Source organism: Bos javanicus, chromosome 16 (assembly GCF_032452875.1).
Source record: "Bos javanicus breed banteng chromosome 16, ARS-OSU_banteng_1.0, whole genome shotgun sequence".
NCBI lineage: Eukaryota > Metazoa > Chordata > Mammalia > Artiodactyla > Bovidae > Bos > Bos javanicus.
Genome location: NC_083883.1, coordinates 28,208,665 through 28,232,236, shown reverse-complemented (window position 1 = coordinate 28,232,236; position 23,572 = coordinate 28,208,665). Strand labels below are relative to the sequence as shown.

The 23,572-nt window shown below is 39.0% G+C and overlaps 1 protein-coding gene and 1 long non-coding RNA gene across 3 annotated transcripts; one reads left to right on the top strand and one right to left on the bottom strand.

The window, feature by feature from the left end:
- Nucleotides 1-2,624: 2,624 nt before the first annotated feature.
- On the bottom strand, nt 2,625-16,797 carry CNIH4 (cornichon family AMPA receptor auxiliary protein 4). Of its 2 annotated transcripts, XM_061382361.1 has the most exons (5): nt 16,714-16,797; nt 13,265-13,333; nt 8,028-8,140; nt 5,884-6,024; nt 2,625-2,818 (listed from the first exon to the last, which is right to left on the bottom strand). In XM_061382361.1, the coding sequence occupies exons 1-5, from the start codon at nt 16,780-16,782 to the stop codon at nt 2,791-2,793; spliced, it is 420 nt and encodes a 139-aa protein (XP_061238345.1). In that variant the 5' UTR covers nt 16,783-16,797; the 3' UTR covers nt 2,625-2,790. The 2 variants fall into 2 exon arrangements, with proteins under 2 accessions (XP_061238345.1, XP_061238346.1); XM_061382362.1 differs by lacking the exons at nt 13,265-13,333; nt 16,714-16,797 and adding an exon at nt 11,141-11,448.
- Nucleotides 16,798-16,974: 177 nt separating this feature from the next.
- On the top strand, nt 16,975-23,323 carry LOC133227631 (uncharacterized). Its single transcript, XR_009729894.1, has 2 exons — nt 16,975-17,224; nt 20,368-23,323. It is a non-coding gene; the product is annotated as an uncharacterized LOC133227631 (long non-coding RNA).
- The last annotated feature ends 249 nt before the right edge of the window (nt 23,324-23,572 follow it).

Below are 23,572 nucleotides of genomic sequence, written 5' to 3'. Positions count from 1 at the left end.
TGTCTACTTCCTAAGTCCATCCCCCTTCTTCTATGTCAGATTTATTCATTCATTCAACAATCATTTATTGTTTCTGTGTGCAAGGCACTGTATTAGGTGCCAGGAGCAACAGGAAGAAGATACAAACATGAGTAAGAATATACTCTGCCCTCCAGGAGTGTACAGTCTAGTAGGAGAGATGAATTGCATACAAATGACCATAATACCAGATAGAAAGTGGTGAGAGCACAGGAGGAAAAGTTCCATTGGGGAGCTTTCTTATCTCTCAAAGTTCAGGTGTGGGGAAGCAGATTTGGACAGTATTACTCCTTTGTCATCTGTGTGGCATGAAAAGGTGGCTGTCAGGCTTTGAAAAACCAAGCTGTACCTTAGATCTTTCTTCTTCAGCTCTCTTAGAGTCCCATGATCAGTAAGGGCACCTGCTACCACTGGAGGGAGGGAAGGAAAAGGATAGAACACACAGATAAAAGTATTTTGCACCCAGGAGCACGCCATTGCAGCCTTCACTGGCTGGGCGCTGGGTACTGTCTTCACAGACAGGGAAGAGGAATGACAGGAGAGAGAGAACACTAACCTAACCATCAGGATTCCAGATGCAGTCCCCGGGGCTCTGCTCTCTACCGCTAAGATGAACTTAGACCAAAGGATTTCTAAAGGCCTCTGCAACTCTCCAGTCACATAAAAGCATAGAAAAGTAATCTTTAGCATCTTAACCACAGCTCTTTAAAGTCACTGCTCTTTTCCTCTTTTCATCATTTGTAGAAGAGCCCCTAAAACAAAGAACTAGAGTCACCCCCTTTCCTGGCTTTGATACAGACAAGCAATAGAAGAAAGGTGGTTTTGCTTTTAACCACAGTTAATGTTTCAGAAGTAAAGAGCTCCTGTCTTGCTGTAAACAAGGCAACTTTCTGATCTGCTCAGCCTCTGCTCTGTGCCCGACGACATGCAAACTGACAGCCAGATGCTCTCAACTACATGGAGTTTCTATTTTGGTTACTGGGAATACTTGATATATTCAATACCTTGTAATAAACTATAATGGAATAAAATAAAAATGGAATCACTGCTATAGATATGAAACTAACAACATTGTGAATATTGGCATTTTTTAAAAAAGAATATTTGAATGAGAAAGTAAAACATTTTGTTCAACAGTCCTCCACTACCTTTGAGCTTCCTGAAGTAGCTTATTTATCTCTCAGTTCTAAAATTTTCCAACACCTTCACTGCTTTAAAAGCTTGCTGCTCAGAACATTTAGAGGCACTGGAAGTTAGGGATACAGCCAGTTAAGTGACAGTTTTTTTTAAACAGGAAGGTGCCTAAGAAAGAAAAGGTAAGAGGGATGCAAACAAACTAACTTCTGTGTTATAGCTCCTTGGCTCTTTGCCTGGAAGAAATACAAGATAACCCCAAGGAGCAAATTCTGAGACTTGCAGACCAAAAGAACCAAGTTTACTTTGCTACCATTCACCCTTCCTTTCACGTGTGGACAGGGCATACCACCATCCTCAAAATGTGGGTCTGTCCATAAAGAGAGTTTTGCTTAGTGGCTCTCTGGCTTCTGCCAAGCCTAGTCCAAGGCTGGAAAAACATGCAACATTTGATATTTGGTGACCATACAACTTATCTGGCTAACCAATTCTGCCTCCACAGACTGAAGAATCTCTTTGGACTCTGTCGTAAAACACAGCTATGTTTCGCCTAAATACCAGCGCCTAAGAGACATTAAAACACAAAGGAGAACTGAGAATAAAATGCGAGGTTCACTTCACCTGGCAAACAGAACCTAAGAGGTTAACTTCTCTCAACAACTGCAAGAATTGACAAATACTCCAAGGAACCGAGTTTGGTTAGATATTGCTATGTCATGACGTGGACAAAGTGGTCAGTGCAGCAGGACAGAAGTATCAGTCAGGCACCAAGCAGACTGGCGACAGGATTAATTTCACTGACATTGAATGACCAGCTACTCCTGCATCTAACCTGATGAGCATCTTCTACCAAATCACCTCTCCAAACCCATTAAAAGACATATCAGAGAGATCAAATATAATTAGATCAATTAGAATACAAAACCAAGATCCAGCAAGAGCCAGTGAGAGTGTATGTGTTCGAGGGTGATTGTGGAGGCAGTGGCTTTTAAATGAAAGCTCTTGATAAAATTTGTTTTGGCTTATTTTCCTTTCTATAGGCAGGAATTACATTGTACCTGTAATGGCTTATAAGGCTTCACAAATTCAGCAAAGAAATATATATTTTTTTGAAATGTCATTTTTAACATTCTTATGAAAAGATATTTGGCTTACAGTCCCATAAATCTGTAAACCATGTGAAATACAGGAAGCTGCCACAATATAGGCAAAAGGGTAGTTTAGTTTCTTTCCTCCTTTGCCCAGACTAACAACAGTATGGTTTTGCACTCTTGACCTGAAGAGCCACCTTGCTTATCTATTACACTTTCCGTTTACAGCATGTCCTTTTACTCTTTGGCATGCAAGGCTGGAATGAGTCCTCTTCCTGCATACAAATAACTGTCTTCTATATACAGATGATGAAACACACCTTCACATGTTGGGGGTTCAGGCTAAAGTTGAGAACCAGAAAGCTACAAAAACTCAATTCATGTTTTTTAAATACTTTATATGGTAAAAATACAGCAAAAATATTTTTTGTTCAAAGAGGAAAAAATATACTGCTATGGTCACGGTTCTAAGGATGATTTAAGTAGTCTCTGGCTCCTCAACTGTGCACTGTAGTGTAGGCTGACTTCAACCACGGCTGCTCCAGCTTCAGTCATTTATCAAAGCTAAAATCATACTGTGGAGAGAAGAAAGTCATGTTACTAACGTTTCCTTAGGAATGTTCCTACAGAGTCTGTTCTGTACAGACCTGCAGCCCTAAGGCTCACCAGGTGACACTCATTTGGGCAAAAAGCAATACCTAAAGGGAAGAAGATCTATTTTGGGGCACCAAGAGGCTCTTATGTTTCAAGAAAGAAGGAAGGAAAGAAAGAAACCTGGGGTAGAGGCGAGGGTGGGGAGTATAACCTAAAACCAATGTTGGACTATAGTTGAGGAAAAACAGGCTATATCCAGGGAACAAACTTCAATTCTCTATGGAGGTCTCTGCACATGTTCCTACTCCTGGGACCCCTCCTCTCACACCCTACATTACTCTCAGGCTTCATGACCCCCAGCTTTGGCACCTCCTCTGAGAAGCCGGCCTCTCAGCCCCCAGCAGTGGCCAGGCCTCCTTCCAGAGCTCTATCGCCTCTGCATGCCTCAGCTCCTGTCCACTTTCATTTTCCAGGTGACACCCACATACTGCCATCAGCAGGGTCCCAACTCCGACACAGGGATTCTGTGCTGCTCCTTTGTATCAAATGCAGTGTCTGACATGTGGTGATCACTCAATAAATACTCCATTAAAACCATCACATTTAACAAGAGTAACAAGACTATCATTTTTAACAGGAATCAGCCTTGCTCTGAGATCAAATGACTAAAAAACACAGAAATACCCTTACATTACTACTGCTAAAAGTGATTAGTTGTCCAAATTTAACAAAACTAAGAGTAAGCACTGCATAGCACAAATTAATGGTAATAACTAATATTTTTTAATGTGTTTTTTAGAGTTTACTAGAGATCAGCAAAAACCAAAGTGCTTTATATGCATTATCTCATTTAATCTGTATCATAATCCCATGAGGCAGATACTATTATTATCTCATTTTCAGATGAAGAAACTGAGGCACAGAGAGGGTAAGAAACTTGCCCTGGGTCACACCATGAGGAAGTAGTAGCTTCCACCAGATTAGTACCCAACAAACTCCAAAGGCATAGATTCCGCCAATCTCTATAGAAGATGGGCATTTTTTCCCTTTAATTCTATCTAACAAACCCCAAGTGTCCACAAGGTGCCCTGGTGCAACGCACCATGCAAGTGGTGGCAGGTGATCCAGAAGGAGCAGCATAAATCCCTACATTAGAAATTGGTGATTCAGAATTATACACACTTTTTAAAGACAACAACCAAAAGCTAAGAGAAAATTACTCTTCCATCCTGAATCCCTGGGCTACAGGGAAATGCCAAGGAATAAGGCAATAGCACCATGGCTAAAAATGATAAGCTAAGAAGGGAAGGGGAAAGGAAGGGGAAAGAAAGAAAAAGGACGCATTCACTGAAGAATGCAGCTCCTCAGTCAAACCAGTTTTATAGGTTGCCTATCTTTTATTTCATTGTAAAGGACCCTTCCTTAAACCTGCCCTCAACTGCTTTCTGATTCTTCCAATCCCCAGTCTTCAGTACATCTTCCCATCTCTTTAAATTCAATAGCTAAGAACTAAGAAAGTCTTGTCAATTTTAAAATCCTAAGACTTTTCTACTAAGCAAGATACTGTTCCCTAATCCTGTTTACACCCGGAAGTGTAACTACACTGGCTGTGCCCCTAGATGTCTCCAGAAGCTCATGTTATCAAGACTCAGGAGGCATCCACTCTAGTTTACTCTCCAAAAACATAAAACCTGGAGGGGAGAGGAGGATGAAGAAAGGATAACCACCTTGCTTTTTGCCTCTGACAAACAGAAGGGAACATATATGATGGTAATGATACCTTCATATGGTTTGACTTTAAAAGTAATAAAAATGAGAATAGATGTATCATTGTATTCTTAGTATTAAACTTCTTTGCTCTTTATGCTTTATGCTAGGATCTTTGCATCTTTAATGCTAGGATTAAAAATTAAACACATGAGCAATAAGTTAGGGTATGAGAACCAGAAACTGATACTACTGTGCTTTTTTGGTCCTATTTTTTAAAATATAGGAAAGCAAATAAAATAGTAAAAAGGAAACCATCTGAACTCTAATTTCAACCTAATTTATGCTAGTGGGTGGAATCAGCACAGCAAAAGAATTTTAGGAAGCCTGCTTTTTCAGGCAGAGGCTAAAATGGCTCTGACTTCTAAGCTATTTCAGAAAATAGCAATTTTTAGAAATTCTTATCTATGTACAATTTCTAATTATTAGGACTCTTTTGAGTGACAGGAGTTTAATTCAGTACAAGTTTTTTCCCACTAGTCTTATGCCCATGTGAAAATTAAAATTTACCTCAGGAAAACAAATATGATATAATTATGCTTGGATACAAAAGTTAAGCCTTGACTTCTAGCCTCTTAAAGGCTTAACCAAATCATACACACGCATGACAATTTTTTTTTCTATTCTTTGGTCTATCCTATGGATCTATAATGGGTAAGGAAAGAAGTGGCATATTATCTCTAAAACTTTAGGTAATAAATTTAATTTTAAAACAGGATAGCATAAGGCTTGCAGTGTCTGACAGCTAATCCTTCATATTAATTCTTACTTCCAATCTAACTGGAAGACTGATGCTATCTTACCAGAACAGACCACTTGCATCTTGGAGAGAAGGCCATCACATCTAAATTCCTGAACACCAAGAAAGATCAGCCCAGTATGGATAAAAGTTGTTGAGAACTGCTGTCAGTGGTCTGACTCCCAGAAGACCCATGAGTGGGAAAGTCTCTGGGAGTACATTTAGAAATGCTTAAAACAGGCAGTAAGACCTCATAACTGGACACTAGGGCAGGGAAAGAAGAGCAAAGACAGTTTTAAGCCTGTGGACAGCCTCCACAGCTAAGGAGTAACTAATAACATGGAGTAACTCTACTGCAGGTCAGACAGAATGCTGATTCAATGACATGACATATAAAAAAAATCTACCTAAGTCACAAGAAACTCACATAACTCCCAAAAGTTTTGCAATGTCCAAATAAAATCTCACAGAATAGTAATATCTCACCCATCAAAAGCAGGCATGGCATCCGGGGAAATGCCAAGAGGACTGTAAACTCACCTGTAGAGATACATGAAGAAACAGAGCAGGTGGAAGCCAAGTTTGATCATGGCTTCTTTCATGTGTGACTTCAGCTGCCCTCGGTTGTGTATTTCTGTTGGATCAAATACTCCCATGTTACCACTTGGCACCATAATGTACCTGATAAATTAAAGGACGTACATACATTAGAAAGAAAATCAAACCATCAGCATATACACTGAAAAATAAGTAACCAGTAATAATCAAACTTTAAAAATGAATCAGTCATATTCAGACCATATACTGACAGGGTATTATAATGATATCACAGGTCATGACTTAAGTTTTCCTTTGAAAGATACAATACTATTAACTTTTGGTATAATTTCTGCTCTCTGAAACAAATCCACTAATATTCTAGAGAAGGATATTTTATGTACTAAGACCCTTTTACTCACTTTTTGTAGAAAACTACTGAATCAGTAATATCTATAGCCATCTTCCTTGAGACAAGTGAAAGGAGCTGCAAAGACCAAACCAACTTGATCAAGTTCTTAGCAACTTCTTCATCTACAAAGTTCTAAATTAATTAATGCAATTCCCTTCACCTTCACAATGTGTTTATAAGAAGAGTAGTGTCAAACATTATTCCCATTTCACAGATGACACTAAAGAGAGATTCTACATCCAGAATGTATGCTAAGCCACTTCAGTCATGACCAACTCTTTGTGACCCTATGGACTAGCCCACCAGGCTCCTCTATCCATGGGATTCTCCAGGTAAGAATACTACAGTGGGTTGCCATTTCCTATTCCAGGGAATCTTTCTAACCCAGGGATAGAACCCACATCTCTTACATCTCCTGCACAGGCAGATTCTTTACCACTAATGCAACCTGGGAAACCCAGAATAGAACACTCATATTTGATGCTCCTGCTGATCAATAGATGTGTCTCAATCTGCAAGGTAAATAAACAATACTTACCATAAAAGACCAATTTCAAGAAGACATAATTATTTAGAATAAATGCTACTGTGGTAAAATAAAACTCTTCTTCAGTGAAGACTATAAATGGATAGTTCAGACACAAACGCAGTACCTAACATTACATGACTCAAAAAAAGATTAGATTTAATTAAAATATAAATTTTATTTAGATTTAATTTACATCTAAATATTAAATTAAATACTGTTTTGACAAATAAGAACTGTACTTTTTATAGTGATGGAGGTATGACCACAGTGGGGGGAGGAGAATAGGGCTACAAAGTCGGTACAGAAGATAAAGGCCATGGAAAGCATACACCTAGTCCCCAAACCAGACCAATTCAATTCAGTGTTCCCACAGACCCAGACTCAAAACATCTTGAAGACACTGCATTTAACATACTGTGTAGTCTATGGGGCTCCTGATAACATATAACACTTCATATTTATGGAATACTGCTATGTACACAGTATTACAAATGATAATCTTCCTCAATGATTCCTTTTACAAGTAAGAAAACTGGGTAATTTTGAGAGCATCAGTGAGTTTAAGCATCTGAGCTTCAGCATTCACACTGTACCATCTGCACAACATGCATGTCCTAACCTAGTACCGTTCATGACCTCTTCCTTCTCTCATGTCCAAGCATTTTCTAGTCCAACCTTGGGTTTCTCACCATTAGGTTTCTCAATTATGGCTTCTGAGAAATGCAAATGGCTCTCTGAGGTCCACAAATCTTAAATTCTCCCTCAAATCCTAGTAGCCCAAATGAATATCTGGATAACATTTTTACATTATTTAGCATGCAAGATTTAAAATGAAATTTTCTTCAGAGCATTTCATGTATACTATAATTAAAAACTGCAGATATAAATAATAAAGACCTTATATTCTCAGGTTTTTCATTATTCATAAAGAAAAAAGGTAGATAAGGAAAAAACAACTCACAAGTCTTTAGACATTGCAACATTAAATATTTTTTTAACTTACACATGTAAATTTGTGTTTTTACTACAAGACTGAGCCATGCAAATTGCTACTTGCCCAATATACCAAAGTGAATAAAAATGTATGCTGATTTAATGACGTGTTCTGCTCTCATTTATGAGTAGCATATGTTTTATTGGAGAAAAGAAAGCTGTCAAATCTTAAATTTTTTTCTCTAAACAAAACAATAAACAGAACGTACTCACCGATATATATTCCAGGCAGCAACAGGCAAGTTGAGAAGGAAGATGAACCAGTGCAATGAGATGAGCATTAGTACAGTGACAAGAGTATGGCCAACCAATTCTGGAATCACCCACTGCAAGGGAAGAACATAGTTATCACATCTCATGCTGTGTTCTTCCTAAATGTACATGTTGCTGCTGCTGCTGCTAAGGCGCTTCAGTCGTGTCCGACTCTGTGCGACCCCATAGACGGCAGCCCACCAGGCTCCCCGTCCCTGAGATTCTCCAGGCAAGAGTACTGGAGTGGGTTGCCATTTCCTTCTCCAATGCATGAAAGTGAAAAGAGAAAGTGAAGTCGCTCAGTCGTGTCCGACTCTTAGCGACCCCATGGACTGCAGCCTACCAGGCTCCTCCGTCCATGGGACTTTCCAGGCAAGAGTACTGGAGTGGGGTGCCATTGCCTTCTCCGAATGTACATGTTACTTGAAGCTAAATCAAAGGAGTACATCTTCCAAGCTAGTATTTCAAGATTATTTTTAGACTCAGATGTCCCAGATTTGCATACTGCTATCACTGCTTACCTCTTGCAAATATATCAGGACACAGCCTAAAAATAATGCACTTAAACTTTAATTACATTTTATCCTAAGCATAGGTTCAGATTCATTCACTAAGCAGGTATGAATGACAACTAGAGAAAAAACAGAATATTATTTACTCTCTTTTCCAATATCTGTGCTAAAATCTCTAATTTGGGATGGTTTATATCCACATTCATGCTGCCTTTCAAGTCAGAGTATCTATCGATACATTTCCAAGCTCCAGAACCCTGGGGAAAATAATCTCACATTTACCAAAAAAAAAAAAGTACTTTAACAGCTTACAATATCAGTTCAAAGTTGAACAAATATGATAAAGGACCAGGATAAAAGAATCCCAGACTATTGCTTCTATAGCACCCAATGCCCTTATCCATGCTCTTTATTGTGTAATATTCTAGTTCTCATGTATCAAGAGCTACTGTGGCAGGCTCTCAATTCACCAATAGTCTTCCCCTCCTATGAGTAGAAAATGTTTCTTCTTTTGTTTTTTTTTAAAACTTTTCTTTTCATGGAAGTTAACACCTAGTATTTATGCAGCCAGAAACTGGCACTCCCAACTTGCAGAAAGGAGGAAAATAAAGCTCAAGAGAGATGAGGTAACTTGCCCAAGGTCACACAGCTACACAGTGGCAGGCACTGATGTAACAGAGGCTCAGGCTCACTGGCCCCAGGTCTCCGGCATTTAGATTTCAGATGCATTTGGGGGTGGGGGTTGGGGGCCCACTGCTGGGAGGGTTGTGGAATCTTAGTTGTACAACCAGGGATTAAACTCTCACCTTCGCAGTGAAAAGTGCAGAGTCCTAACCACTGGACCACCAGGGAATTTATTCCCTCAGATAGTATTTTTTGGCTACTTTTTTTTTTTTTTTAAATAAACAAGAAGGGATTTTCTGGGCCTTAAACCTAATTTGCAATCAACAAGGAAATTTAATATGTAAATTATTTTTAAAGTGTAACCAATTTAACATAATGCTATAATGGCAACCAACTCCAGTGTTCTTACCTGGAGAATTCCATGGACAGAAGAGCCTGGAGAACTACAGTCCATGGGTCTCAAAGAGTGGAACAAGACTGAGCTACTAACACATACACACAGTATGTGTAACCTGCAAAGTCAAATAAACCTGGAGCAAAACCCATGCTCTATCCTATTAGCTGTGCAACCTTAAGAAGCTACCTACCCTCTCTAAATCATGATTTCCTCATCTGTAAAATGGAGATAATAATACTTACACCTCAAGAGGTTGTTATTGAGAATTAGACCAAATAACATACATAAGCCACATGCAAAGCAAGCACTCAATAAATGTTAGCTGATGGTACTATTCCTCCCCTCCATGTTATCAGACCCACGCAGCAGTAGCTTTCAAACTTAACTTCTTACTATGGGCTGCACTTTGTTTTACATAAACACAAACCTAAAACAAAAGTTTCAGGAAGTGACACTTGACCTTATTATACTGGTATATTGGTTTACTGACTTTCAGCCAAGTCCTGTGTTCTCTTCCCTCATTAACAATGTGTTCTTCCCCTAACTTGTTCTCAGAATGCTAGCTCAAGGTTTGTTATCACCCAGGCAAGAGTTTGAAGGATCCTTCTCTGGACTGCCTTAATGGCACAATAGAAAACACCTAAAAAAACTGCCATTTCAGGTACCCCCAAAAAAGGCAGAAACCAATCACCCTCAGTGAAGTCCACCTATCAGTCAATAGCCTGGACCACCCAATGAGCTTCCAATGAGTATTTTAGCATTTTATGATAAAGTATGACCAGAAAGCCACATATCAGAAACTGAGGAAAGCCCTCAGTATGAAATAAGGGGGAAAAAGAAAGAGAAAGGAACTTGGAAAAAACAGATATAATGTAGGAAGTAGAAGGAAATTTCAAAAACTACTATAATCAATATCCCAGAGAGATAAAGAGTCAAGTATGAACCAAGAGAACAAAAAGCTCTTAGAAATTAAAAGTTCAACATAAACTGTATACATACTAGAAAATTCAGAAGATAAAACAGCAAATCTTACAAGAAGGTAGAAAAAAAACTACAGGGACAAGAATAAGAAAAAAGAATTGGCAGATCAACCCAGCAGAAAAACATCCAGCAAATCCAAGTTGCTGAAAGAAAAGAGAGAAAATAGAGAGGGACGACATTATCAGAGAAAGAAGAAAATTTACCAGACTGAAGGAACCTCTCAGAAGCCTGCAAAATTCCCAAACACTGAGGATTACCATAAATAAATAAATAAAAAACAACAAGGGTAAAGAAAAGATTCTAAAGCTTCTGGAAAGGATGGAGGTGGGGGTGGGGGGAAAGGGGAGAGAAAGATCCCATCCAAAGGACAAGAAATCAAAATGCACCAGATTTCCCAACTTCATCAACACTGGAAGTTAAAAGACATTGATCAAGCAAACTCTGAAAAAAAAGAAGTCTTTTCTAACCTAGAATTCTATACTCAGAGAAACTGTCAATCAAGGGAAACAATTAGACATTTTCAAACATGCAAGGTCTCAAAAAATTTAATTCCCATGTACCGAATCTCAAGAAGCTACTCCAGCAAAATGAGGTAGTAAGCCAACAGAAAAGAAGACATGATTTCCAAGAATCGGGAGATCCAACCAGGAGTCCCAAGATGGAAGCTGTGAAAAGGTCTAAGAGCAACTGCTCCAGACTATAGCAAGAGGATGGAGGTCTTGAGAAATGTCACCTGGAAAAAAACAACTGATAGGTTATTTTATGTTTGAGCCATGTAGAAAATAGTACTGAAAGACTTTAAAGATGTTATCTGAAAAGACAAGCTATCCAAAAAAAAAAAATTAGAAAGAAAAATATGATCACTGTCTGCCATAAGGCTCAGCAATAAAAAACATAATAGTACATCATGATATAAACATTAAATATGAACTTACCTGCAAACAAAAATAGAAAAACAGGAGTGATGTTTAGAAGTTGGTACCTAAGAACAAAATCTACCATATTGACTCAGAAGTCGATAGATAATGTGTAAAATTGATAAATCAAGAAGTAGTGGGAGTTCCCTGGCAGCCTAGTGGTTAAGATTCTGGGCTTTCACTGCCTGGGTTCAGTTCCTGGTAGGGGAAGTGAGATTCTGCAACCCATGCAGTAGAGTAAAAAAAAAAAAAGAAAGAAAGAAATAGCATTGTATGCACATAGAGAAATATGAATGTAAATATCAGAAAAAAATTAACAGTTCAAGTGTTGAAATCAGTTGCCCCTCAAAGGCAAAACAGATATGATTTTAAAGGGTCAGGAAGGGTCTGCTGTTTTCACTGTGAGCTAATACTCTAACTTTAGTTGTGTGCAAGTATAACTTTCACAAAAACAAACATTAAAAAAAAAAAACTACTTCAAATTGAAGGACTTACTGTCTCAATAGAAGAACACAGGTAATCTTTTCTTTGTATTTAAATTTTTATTTTTGTAGAAGAAAGCCCACAAAATATCCACTGAAAATACTGAGTAAGCAAGAAATATGAAACACACATACACATATACATATATGAGATGGATTTATCTCTCAGTAAAAAATTATTCTTCTAAAGATGAGAAGGCCTATTCAACCATACTTCAATTTTTTAAAAAGGGGGAAGACCCTGCCTGGCACACAGGAGGACTTTACTTTTTTTTAATTAATTAATTTAAATTTAAATTCTAAAAAAATTAAAAATAAAGATGAGGAGGACTGAAACTAATGAATGTTATATTTCAATTATATCTTGAGGAAAAACAAGAACTCTGAAAGCATACCAGATAAACAATCTTTTATTTAAATCTATCATTGTATTAAACCATATTCTGGAAAATTGGAAGGAAAGAAGGAAGGGAAGGACAGGAGAGGAGGAATATAGTTTGCCAGAAATTGTAACTTTTCAAGTATAACTCTATTTCCCTCATGGGTCAGAGAAACTAAGTAGGCTGAAGATGTGAAAAGACCCAAGAGAATTTTTAGGTCAAGCCAAAACGTGTTTCTCAGTATTGTATTTTTTTTCAGCACTGTATTTTTATATACAATAAAAGTATTTTATTGAATATATAAATATTTTATGAAGTTTTTCTTTGGCCGCACTGCACAGCACAGTTTTAACCACTGGACCGCCAGGGAAATCCCCTTTACATGAACTTTTATACCCAAAAAACTTTTGCCTACTCATCTCATAAAATGAATCAGAACCAACTGGTTTCCTCATACTTAGAGAAGCTGGAAAATTCAAAGTTTTATTGCCAATATAAAATTTTGATTATATACTAAAGATAAAACGGTCTGAAAACAAATCAACTAATTCAATTTCTCATCCAGCCACAAAAAGGTCATCTTTCATTTAAAAAAAGATAGACTGAGCTCTTTCCCATGAGTAGGAAGGAGAGGGTTTCCACACAGAAGGCAAAAACAATTACCTGATAATGAACCTTTACTAGTCTGAGTAATGGACAAAGGGACAAGGAAAAAGAGTAAAGAAACAAAATTTCAAGTTAAGTTAAGTATGCTTTCATGATCTAAAAATATTCCAAAGCACAGGAGCTCCACCAACATCTTGGTGTATACCAAAGACACACATGCTGACTATATATAACAATCTCTAGCACAGAAAATGGAGAACTGTCTTCAAGGTCAAAAAACGAGGAAAGACATGTCTTACCTTGTTTAATTTTGAGCAACATGATCTAGCATTAATGTAATCACATTCTAAATCAGACAATGTAATTATCTGACGATCAAGATAAGGAATTATTAGGTTTCTTTTATAATAACTATGTAAGTTTCAGAAAGCAACCCCAGTTGCAAGGCAGATTTGGATTTGACTTGAAAAGATTAAGTTCTTTCCTTAAAGCTCATTTATTAGACACCTAAATTTTCTCATTTATGTTCTTTCAACAAGTTATTTTTCACAAAATAATCCTCTTATTATGTGCAATTCTAATGTGATCCATATCAGAACATTCCACCAGGATTCCTCAAGTGTCGAACAGTGGCTACGAGAAATGGAAAATATGACCCATATAAACAGTTTAAATGTTATAAACCTTAATTCCCAACAGTAGAAAAAGTGTTATTTATGATATATCCATAATATCTGAAAACTAAGATATGAAAAAAATAGGACACAAAAACTATAAATTCAGCATGGTCGTAAGTCAGCAGTGTTTATGCTTTGAAAGTTGGATTACAGATAGTTTGTTTTCCCAGTACTTTTCCCTATCACCAAACTTTCCACAGTAAACATATATTACACTGGACTTACAGAAAAAATGGGTCTTAACACAAAATATAGACACATAAATAAAAATCTGAGGGACAGAAAGACAAAAAAGGAAAAGTCTTCCACTGAATGTGTATTTACTTTAAAATGCTCCCACAGCCTCCTCACAACAGTTGGGAGAAAAATGAGAAAGAAATCGCAAAATGTTGAAAAATCACTGAAATAACAGAAACATGGGATCTATTACACGACTTTTATGTTTGAAAGTGTCCAATAAAATAGGTAAAAAGAAATGCTCTCAAGTAAATTCTACACATTTCCATATGGATAGTCCCCCCTATTACCTCAACACAGCTAAAATCAAAATCATCATTTTCTCCCCAAACTGTTCCACCTCCAATTTGTTTTATTTCTCTCAATGACGTAAGCATTATTTGTCCAGGCTCAAAATATGGAAAGCTGTTTCTGGATTGTTTCATTATCTCAGAATCAACTGTTACCAGGTTCTGTCAATCATTTCTTTATAATGCCACTCACATTAATCCCTCCTTTCACCTGCCCACAATTAGCCCACAATTAGCACCCCACTCAAATCCAAATGAACCTGTTCTCCAGTGGTTTCTTACCTTCCAGTCTTTCCTGTTTCCAACCTACTCTGTAGACTTATCTTCATAACACACCACTTTGTTTACGTCAAAAAATTGTCAATGGCTCACTATTGCCTAGAGGATAAAAGTGAAAGCCTTTCTCCTTAACAGTCAAACCCTCCCAAACTGAATCTAATCCAGCCTTTCCAAACCGGACCTTCGGCTGCCACCAAAAATCAACCTTTTGCTCCAGATGGCCTATTCCTCCATCACCCAGAAATGCCATGAACACATCTGTCTCTGCACCTTTGCTCTCGACTGTCTAATTTTGAATGTCCACCCCTTTCCTTCTCTGCATGTTTTCTTCTAGGTTCAAAGTCCAGGAAAACTCTCATTCCTACAAAATGTATACTCTGGTGATTTTCTACCTCTCGGCTCTACTATTAAGCTTGTACAACTATTCAAAAATACAATATGCTGAATTTCATCAAAACACATCCTGAATATACCTTAATGTTTAAGTCTAAAACTCCACCTAATATGTTTCTATATACATAAATTTGTGTAAGCCAAGGCTTTTTTTTTTTTTTTTTTTTTGGTTATGCTGCCTGGCTTGCAGGATCAGGGCTAGAACCCAGGTCCCCAGCAGTGAGAGCACTAAGTTCTAACCACTGAACTGCCAGGGAATTCCCTAGACAAGGTTATTTTAAATTATCAACACTAGTTTTCCAAACTGCAAAAAAAGAAATCCAAGTTTCATTTCTCTGAACTTAAGCTCCAGTTTCTTATGCCACGGGAGAGGTAGATCACCAAAAACTTCCTAAGGGATGCTGCACTTTCAAGTTCCCCAAGCCTAATAAAAAGTCAGGGTTCTCCTCATCAGAAACCATCAGTTAAAGCAAAAACTGCTGTTCAGTGAGAGGTGAGGCGGGAAGGCAGAGCAACATTTACTAAGCATTGGCTATCGGGCACGCATTGTGCTGCTAGATGCCTAGCACACCTCTACCGTGCACACATCTATCTATCTAGAAAGTAAACATTTCCCATTAAAAAAAACAACAACTGAGGCTTAGAGAGGTGAAACAATGTGCATAGCAAATAACTAGCTAAGCAAGGAGTCTTGATTCCAAGTTTTGTCTCATCCCACTTTGACAGGTTGCCAGTCCATAATAAATTATAAAGCCACACTGAAAAATACTCTGTACAACCGTCCTAATGCCAGAATGCTCTGGCAAACAGTTTAATTCTGCCAGAAAGAGACGCATATAATTTCCAAGGGGAAAAAATAAAATGAAGAGTTTCTCATGCTTTTTCTTAGTTTACATTTAATTACTTAAAATTTGATTGTGCATTACATCACTGGGTGACAACTAAGACTAGAAGCTTCCTCAAGAGCAAAGTGGTAGCCCTACACGCTTTCTAGAGTTCAACGACCATTTATTAGCCTGGAAAATACAGTTTGAATACTATAGCGCGAACGGCTATACAAAATACGGAAGTTTTAAACACGCACCGACAGAGAAAACTTAAAGTTGAGAAACGAGGAGAATTAAATCACGTGTATAGATACTGAAATTTACAGATATGCAACCAACAAGGGCAACGAAATAATCAGCTGTAGCTGGTTTTTTAAAACAAACCGTTCCCAGCACTCCCTACAAAACCGCATCGTGAAAGAAACACTTCACTCGCTTTTGAAATGAGTCAACTTGGGGATGTGAAAGGTTCCCTACAAGTTCTAAAACCCGCGAGAACAAAGGGGCAGGCAGCGGGGGAGTTGCCCAAAGAATGACAAGAGGCGCCAAATCGTCTCCGCCTAGCTCAGCGCGGGACCGTCCACGAGAGACCGCCCCCGGGACGTGGGCCCTCGCTCTCCGGACCCCGGACATCAGGCGAAGGGCCCGGGCACAGGGCAGCTGCAAGACAAACCGTGATCCTTCTCTCTCGAGGGCCAAAAAAGAAGTAAACCGCGACCCTCTCCCCCGAGGGCCATAAGGAAAAGCCAAGTGCCAGTGCTGGCGCATGGCAGAGCGGGTCTGGGCGTCGCGGGGAGCAGAAGCGGCGGGCAGGCCGGGCCCGGGCGCTTCGAGAGTAAGGCCCGCTCGGACCCCCAGGTGAGGGGCGGAGTTGGGCCACCGAGCTCGCCTCCAGCAGTGCCAGCACCCAGGGTACCCGCGCCCGACGCCGGCCACCTCCCTCGTTCCCTCGACCCTGCCCTGGCCCCTACACGGGCCCAACCCCAGCCCGGTCCCTCGGACGGAGGGCCCCAGGCCGGCCTCCGCCCGTCTCAGGCAAGGATACGAAGTACACCGAAAGGAAGATGAGCGCGCAACAGTCGAGGAGAGAGAAGACAAACACCACCGCCTCCATCCTCCTCCGCCGCCGCCGCCGCCGCCGCAGCCACCGCTGCCGCGCCGCTTCTTCCGTCAAACCGGCTCAAGAGACCCGACCAGCCCCGCCCCGCCCCGCCTCCCGATAGTCTTTGCCCTGGCTTGTCGGATCGTGTAGTCCGCTCCGCCAGGCCGCGGCATGCCGGGAGTTGTAGTCCATTTAAAAAAACTTTACCTCCCTAAGTCTGATGCATGCTGGGAAATGTGATTCAGAAGTACGAATACCTATCAAAACGGTGGACCAAGTCTCTGTCCTAAATCTGATTATTTCCAGAGATGTGACGAGCAATTAGTCAACAAGTGTTTACTGATCGCTTGTAATCTTCTGGATATCCAGTAGAACTTCTTTGCCATGTGCTAAATTCTTTAGATTCTGCACTGGACCCACAGGACCCCCTCACTTGGGAATGGACTTGGGAATGGTAAGAGAATTTAATCTCAAAGTACATATCTAACCTCAGTACTCCTGGCTTGATGGTTGAGACTTGCCCTTCCTGATCTCAGTTTCTCCGGAGATTTCACAGTCTCTTGCTTATTCTTCGTAACAGCCATGTTTCTCTCCACTCTAGATTTTAAGATCTTTGAAAATTGAATATACTGCTTATCCATTCATTTACAACAGACTTACCAACTCCACTTCTCTATATGCCAAGAACTTCTGTAGACTCCAGAGATACAGAAATGAGTTAAGGCAGACAAGATGCTGCCCTTACCAGGTTGGGTGTGTGGGAGGAACCCACAATAAATAAGCAGCTAACCAAGAAAAAGATAACTTCAAAGGGTTATAGGATCTAGGAACATACCTTATGAAAGTCATACATTCATTCAACCAGTATTTTATGAGTAGCTAGCATATGCCAATACTGGACCTTAAAGATACAGAATGAATAGAAGAGAAAAATATCCCCTGTATTTTTTACACTTGTAAAAAATTGTTTACAATTTTTAAAATTATTATTAGGCAATGGCACCCCACTCCAGTACTCTTGCCTGGAAAATCCCATGGATGGAGGAGCCTGGTAGGCTGCAGTCCATGGGGTCGCTAAGAGTCAGACACAACCCAGCGACTTCACTTTCACTTTTCACTTTCATGCACTGGAGAAGGAAATGGCAACCCACTCCAGTGTTCTTGCCTGGAGAATCCCAGGGACGGTGGAGCCTAGTGGGCTGCCGTCTATGGGATTGCACAGAGTCGGACAAGACTGAAGCGACTTAGCAGCAGCAGCAGCATAATATTATTTTTATATTTTTAAAATATAAGAACATCCTTTATATTTTAAGCTATATATTTTTTATATAGCTTACTTTACAGTCGGGGAGACAGACACATCCATACATGCACACATACATATATAAGTAAATATCCATGACAAGCAGTTTTCAGATTGGAGACTAACTAGTCAGAGACAGCCAAGCTGAGAAACTGACATATAAGTTGGAATCTGAACAATAGCTATGTAAAGATTTGCGGGCAAAGTTTCAGACACTGAGAAGAGAGATCCCAGAGGCCTAATTGCTCATACGAACTTCCTGTGTTTAAAGATCAGGGGAAAAAAGCTAGTGTAGCTGAAGTACAATGAATAAGGGTGAGAAAGTTTTGAGAAAGGATGTCAGAGGCAGGTAGGGCAAGGTCACCTGGGCCTTGTAGACCCCTAGCAAAGAGTTTTTAACTTTTATTCTCTTAAGATGATAAGCTGTTGGAGAGTTTTAAGTATAAAAGTACCTTGATCTGGTTTACATTTTTTACTCTGATTTACATTTTAAAAATATCCTTCTTGTTGGTACACTGAATGTATGAAAAGGTGATAAGTTTGTCTGCAAGGTAACCACTTAGGAGAAAAGAGGATGAATAGGAAAATTAGTATGAAAGCAAAACCAGTTGGATTTGCCTGACACAGCCTAGGTTCATAGGATCATAAAGGGTTCATAGGCTAAAGCTAGATGAACTGCTAAAAGATTATTTATAAACCAGCTATCATTACACTCCTACTGCACCTTGAACGTACCTGTATCAGAGTATTTATTACATTAACTGTCTTCCTTACATGCCTCGCCCACCATGCCTTAAATTTACAATGAAAGTAACATATTGTATTAGTTTTTGTACCACCAGTATCTTCTATCCTGCAAATAACTGGTGTTTGATAAGTGTTTGCCAAATGAATGATCCATACTGATTATATAGAAGAGATATTATTAAAATTAGTCCAGATTTTATTTAAAACATAAACTTCATCTCCCATCTATTTTCCTCCAGTTCAAACAGAAAACACAGTCTATCTTATGTTCTCTATCAGCTGTTTTATCTTGAGTTAATTTTTAAAAAGGTGGCACCATAATCCAGGATTAGAAATATCAGTTCTAATTAAGATACTTTGTCTAATCTATGTGAAAAGTTAAAACATGGTTGCAATATCAAAACTATGGGGAATGCAAAATTTTAAAGGGGAAATAATCAGGATTAAAAAGCAATAAGTAGGGTGTGTGTATGTGTGTGTTGTGAGAGAGTTATCAGGACTTATGGTTTAAAATACATGCTATAGTGGGAATTCCCTGGCAGTCCAGAGGTTAGGACTCTCAGCTTTCACTGCCAAGGGCCCAGGGTGTGTGTGTGTGTGCGTGTGTGTGTGTGTATTAAAATGCATGTTATATGTTTAAAGTACAAATTGAATTGTTTTAGTTTCCAGTCTGACACATGAGGAGCTTAGAAGTTATCAGTAGGTCCTAACATCAAATAAAAAGCCAAAGAAACTGAAAAATCAAGTCTTCTTAGGTCTGTCAGAGAAGTGAGGCGGATAGAATCACAATTTGCCAGAGCAGGAAAAAAATAAAACAAAACCTCTAGTAGAAACGTCCGAGGAACCAGTACTGGAATAGGAAAACATGAACTGTACCTGAGGAGAGTATGGAGGCTTAGCATGGACAGGCCTGAATATAAAAACTCGGTGCAGGGAAGGAAGAAGGAAGGTAGGGGCTTACTTTTGTGAGTCTTATGCCCTATAGTTCTGCCAGATTTTCTTAGTGAAGATCAAAAAAATCTTCTGTCATGTCTGACTCTGCAACCTCATGGATTATAACCCGCCAGGCTCCTCTGTCCATTAGATTCTTCAGGCAATAATACTGGAGTGAGTTGCCATGCCCTTCTCCAGGGGATCTTCCCCACCGAGGGACTGAAGCCCTGTCTCTTGTGTCTCCTGCATTGGCAGGCAGTTCTTTACCACTAGCGCCACCAGGGAGGCCTGGTGATTCCTATGGGAGAAGGCAAAAAGAGGCCACTCAAAAAATACCAGAGCATTCTGCTCTTAACAAGTCCTGCCCTCAGGAGAAACTATATTACATGAGCCTAATCTACTGGGGTTTTATCAGAGTCCAAATGACCTGAGAGAAGGGAAGTACTCAACTCCAGTCCCTTTAAGTCATCAGTAGCCACTTAAGGAGATAGTGGGGGGAGCATTGAGAGGCACTTGTGAAGTTTACAGCTCAGGGGTAAAGAGTCACTAAAAAACTAAGACTTAGTTATAGGACTATATTTTTTGTTTCTAAACATTTTCTTTTTATCTTCCAGCTGTGCTGTGTGGAATGTGGATCTTATTCCCTGATCAGGGATCAAATACGTACTCCTAAGTCTGGAAGCAAGTAGAGTCTTCACTACTGGACCATCAGAGAAGTCCCCTAGTCATGTGACTGTGCTATCTATCCGTCCATACCTTACTACTCTGTCACTAAAGGTGCCCTATGTATTGGAGTTTCTTTCATCCAATATATTTTGTCCAGCTTTCAACAACAACAACAAAATTACAAGCTATAATAAAAGGCAAAAAAAAAAGAGACACAGTCACTTGAAGAGACAGCAAGCATGCGATTCAGACTCATGTGCCAGGGATCTTAGAATTATCGGACCATGCATTTAAAATGACTGTGATTAATATGCTAAGGGCACTACGGAAAAAGTAGGTAATGTGCAAGAACAGATGGATAATGTAACCAAAATATAGACATTCTAAGAAAGACTCACATAGAAATGCTAGAGATCAGAAACATTGCAACAGAAATGAAGAATGTCTCTCATAGGTTCATTAGTAGACTGGACATCACTAAGGAAAGACTGTCTGAGCTTGAGAATATGTCCATAGAAATGTCCAACAGTGAAAAGCAAAGGAAAAAAAAGACTGGAAAATGACAAAATATTCAAAATTATGGGGCAATTAGAAAAGATATAACATGCTATATGGGAATACCAGAAGGAAAAGAAAGAGAGAAACACACAGAAGAAATATTTGAAAAAATCATGACTGAGAATTTCTTCCAAATAAATATTAGACAAAACACAAATCCAGGAAACTTGGAGAATATAAAGCAGGATAAATGCCAAAAAACTAGGTATGTCATATTCAAATTTCAGAAAATCAAAGGTAAGTTTTAGAAATTGTTGAAAGAAGCCAGAAGAAAATAACAACTTACCTACAGAGAAGCAAAAATAAAAATTACATCCAACTTCTTCTCAGAAGAAGAGAGTGAAATGAAATAGTATGGAGAGAAAAATACCACCAACTTGGAATTCTGTATCCCGTAAAATTATCCTTCAAAAGTGAAGGAGAAAGAAACATTTTCTTAGACAAAAAGAAACAGAGAATTTGTTGTCAGTTGACCTGCCTTGCAAGAAATTTTAAAATAAGTTCTTTAAAGAGAAGGAAACTGGTTTAAGTCAGAAATTCAGATCTAAATAAAGATCTTCACAGAAGGAATAAGTGAAAATAAATAAAAACTTTTATTTTTCTTATTCTTGATTGATCTAACATAAAAATTTGTTCAAAATAATAATAGCAGCAATATATTCAAATATATACATATATATATATACATGCGTGCTTACTATAAGTGAAATGAATAACAGGAATGATACAACTGAAGAGAGAAATTGTTTAATCACTAAGCCATGTCTGACTCTTTTGTGACCCTAAGGACTGTAGCCCTCCAGGCTCCTCTGTCCATGGAATTTCCAAGCAAAAGTACTAAATTGGGTTGCCATTTCCTTCTCCAGGGGATCTTCCTGATCCAGGGATCTAACCCATGTCTCCTGCACTGCAAGCAGATTGTTTTACCACTGAGCCACCTGGTAAGCCCCAAGGAATATTTTATTATAAGGTACTTGCATTATCCACAAAATGGTATAGTGTTATTTAAAAGTGGAGTTGGATTAATTGTAAATGTATATTGCAAACCCTAAGGCAACCACTAAAAAAAAAAAGTTAAAACTAAAAAAAAAGTTAAAAACAAAATAAAACTGACACACTAAGAAAGAAGAGAAAATGGAATTATTTAAAATACTCAATTAAAACCCCAAATGGAAGGAAAAGAGTGGAAGACAAAAATAGCAACAAAGGAGAAGGCAACAAATGAAAACAGTAACAAACATGAATCCAATATCGTATTGGTCCAGCAGTATATATCAATACATCACTTTTTATTTATTTATATTTTTGGCTGTGCTGCACAGTTGGCAGGATTCTAGTTCCCTGACCAGGGGTTGAACCCATGCCTGAAGCAATGGAAATGCAGGGTCCAAACCACTCTGCCAGGGGATGTCTAAGAAATACAACCTAACTCTATATTGTCTACAAGAAACCCACTTTAAATATAAAAACACATAAAGATTGAAAGTAAAGGGATGGTTGCTATGACATTAGAGCTTTAATGTTTTCACTGTAATAACAAAATGGTAATTATGTGAAGCAAAGGACATGTTCACTAACTTTATTGTGGTAAATATTTTGTAGCAGTATATGTGCATCAATCTGTAAACCTAAAATTTACAGAATGTTATAAAGAAAGCTGAGCACCGAAGAATTGATACTTTTGAACTGTGGTGCTGGAGAAGACTCTTGAGAGTCCCTTGGACTGCAAGGAAATCAAACCAGTCAATCCTAAAAGAAATCAATCCTGAATATTCATTGGAAGGACTGATGCAAAAGCTGAAGCTTCAGTACTTTGGCCACCTGATGCAAAGAACTGACTCACTGGAAAAGACCCTGATGCTGGCAAAGATTGAAGGCAGGAGGAGAAGGGAATGACAGAGGATGAGATGGTTGGATGGCATCACCGACTCGATGGACATGAGTTTGAGCAAGCTCCAGGAGTTGGTGATGGACAGAGAAGCCTGGCATGCTGCAGTCCATGGGGTCGCAGAGTCAGACACGAGTGAGCCACTGAACTGACTGAAAATGACTTATGTCTCATAAAATTGGAGGAAGAAGTAGCAAGGGGCTAGGGATGGAGAAAGATGTACTATGCTAACACTAATCAAAAGAAAGCAGGAGAAGCTATATTAATTTCAAACAGAGCCGTCTTCAGAACAAGAAAAGTTATCAGAGATAAGGGAGAGCACCACCTGGTGATAAAAGTTCAATTCTCCAGGAAGACACAACCATCTGTAATGTGTATGCACCTAACAACAGAGCATCAAAATACGTGAGTCAAAGTTGACAGAAATGCAAGGAGAAATAAATGAATTTACTATTATAGTTGGTGTGCTCAGTCGCATTCTCCTCTTTGCGATTCCGTGAACAACAGCCCGCCAGACTCCTCTGCCTGTGGAATCTTCCTGGCAAGAATACTGGAGTGGGTTGACACGCCCTCCTCCAGGTGATCTTCCTGACCCAGGGATCGAACCCATGTTTCCTGCATCTCCTGCACTGCAGGCAGATTCTCTACACTGAGCTGCCAAAGACCTCAACAACTCTCTTAACAGAATTAGCTTCAGCAGGCAGAAA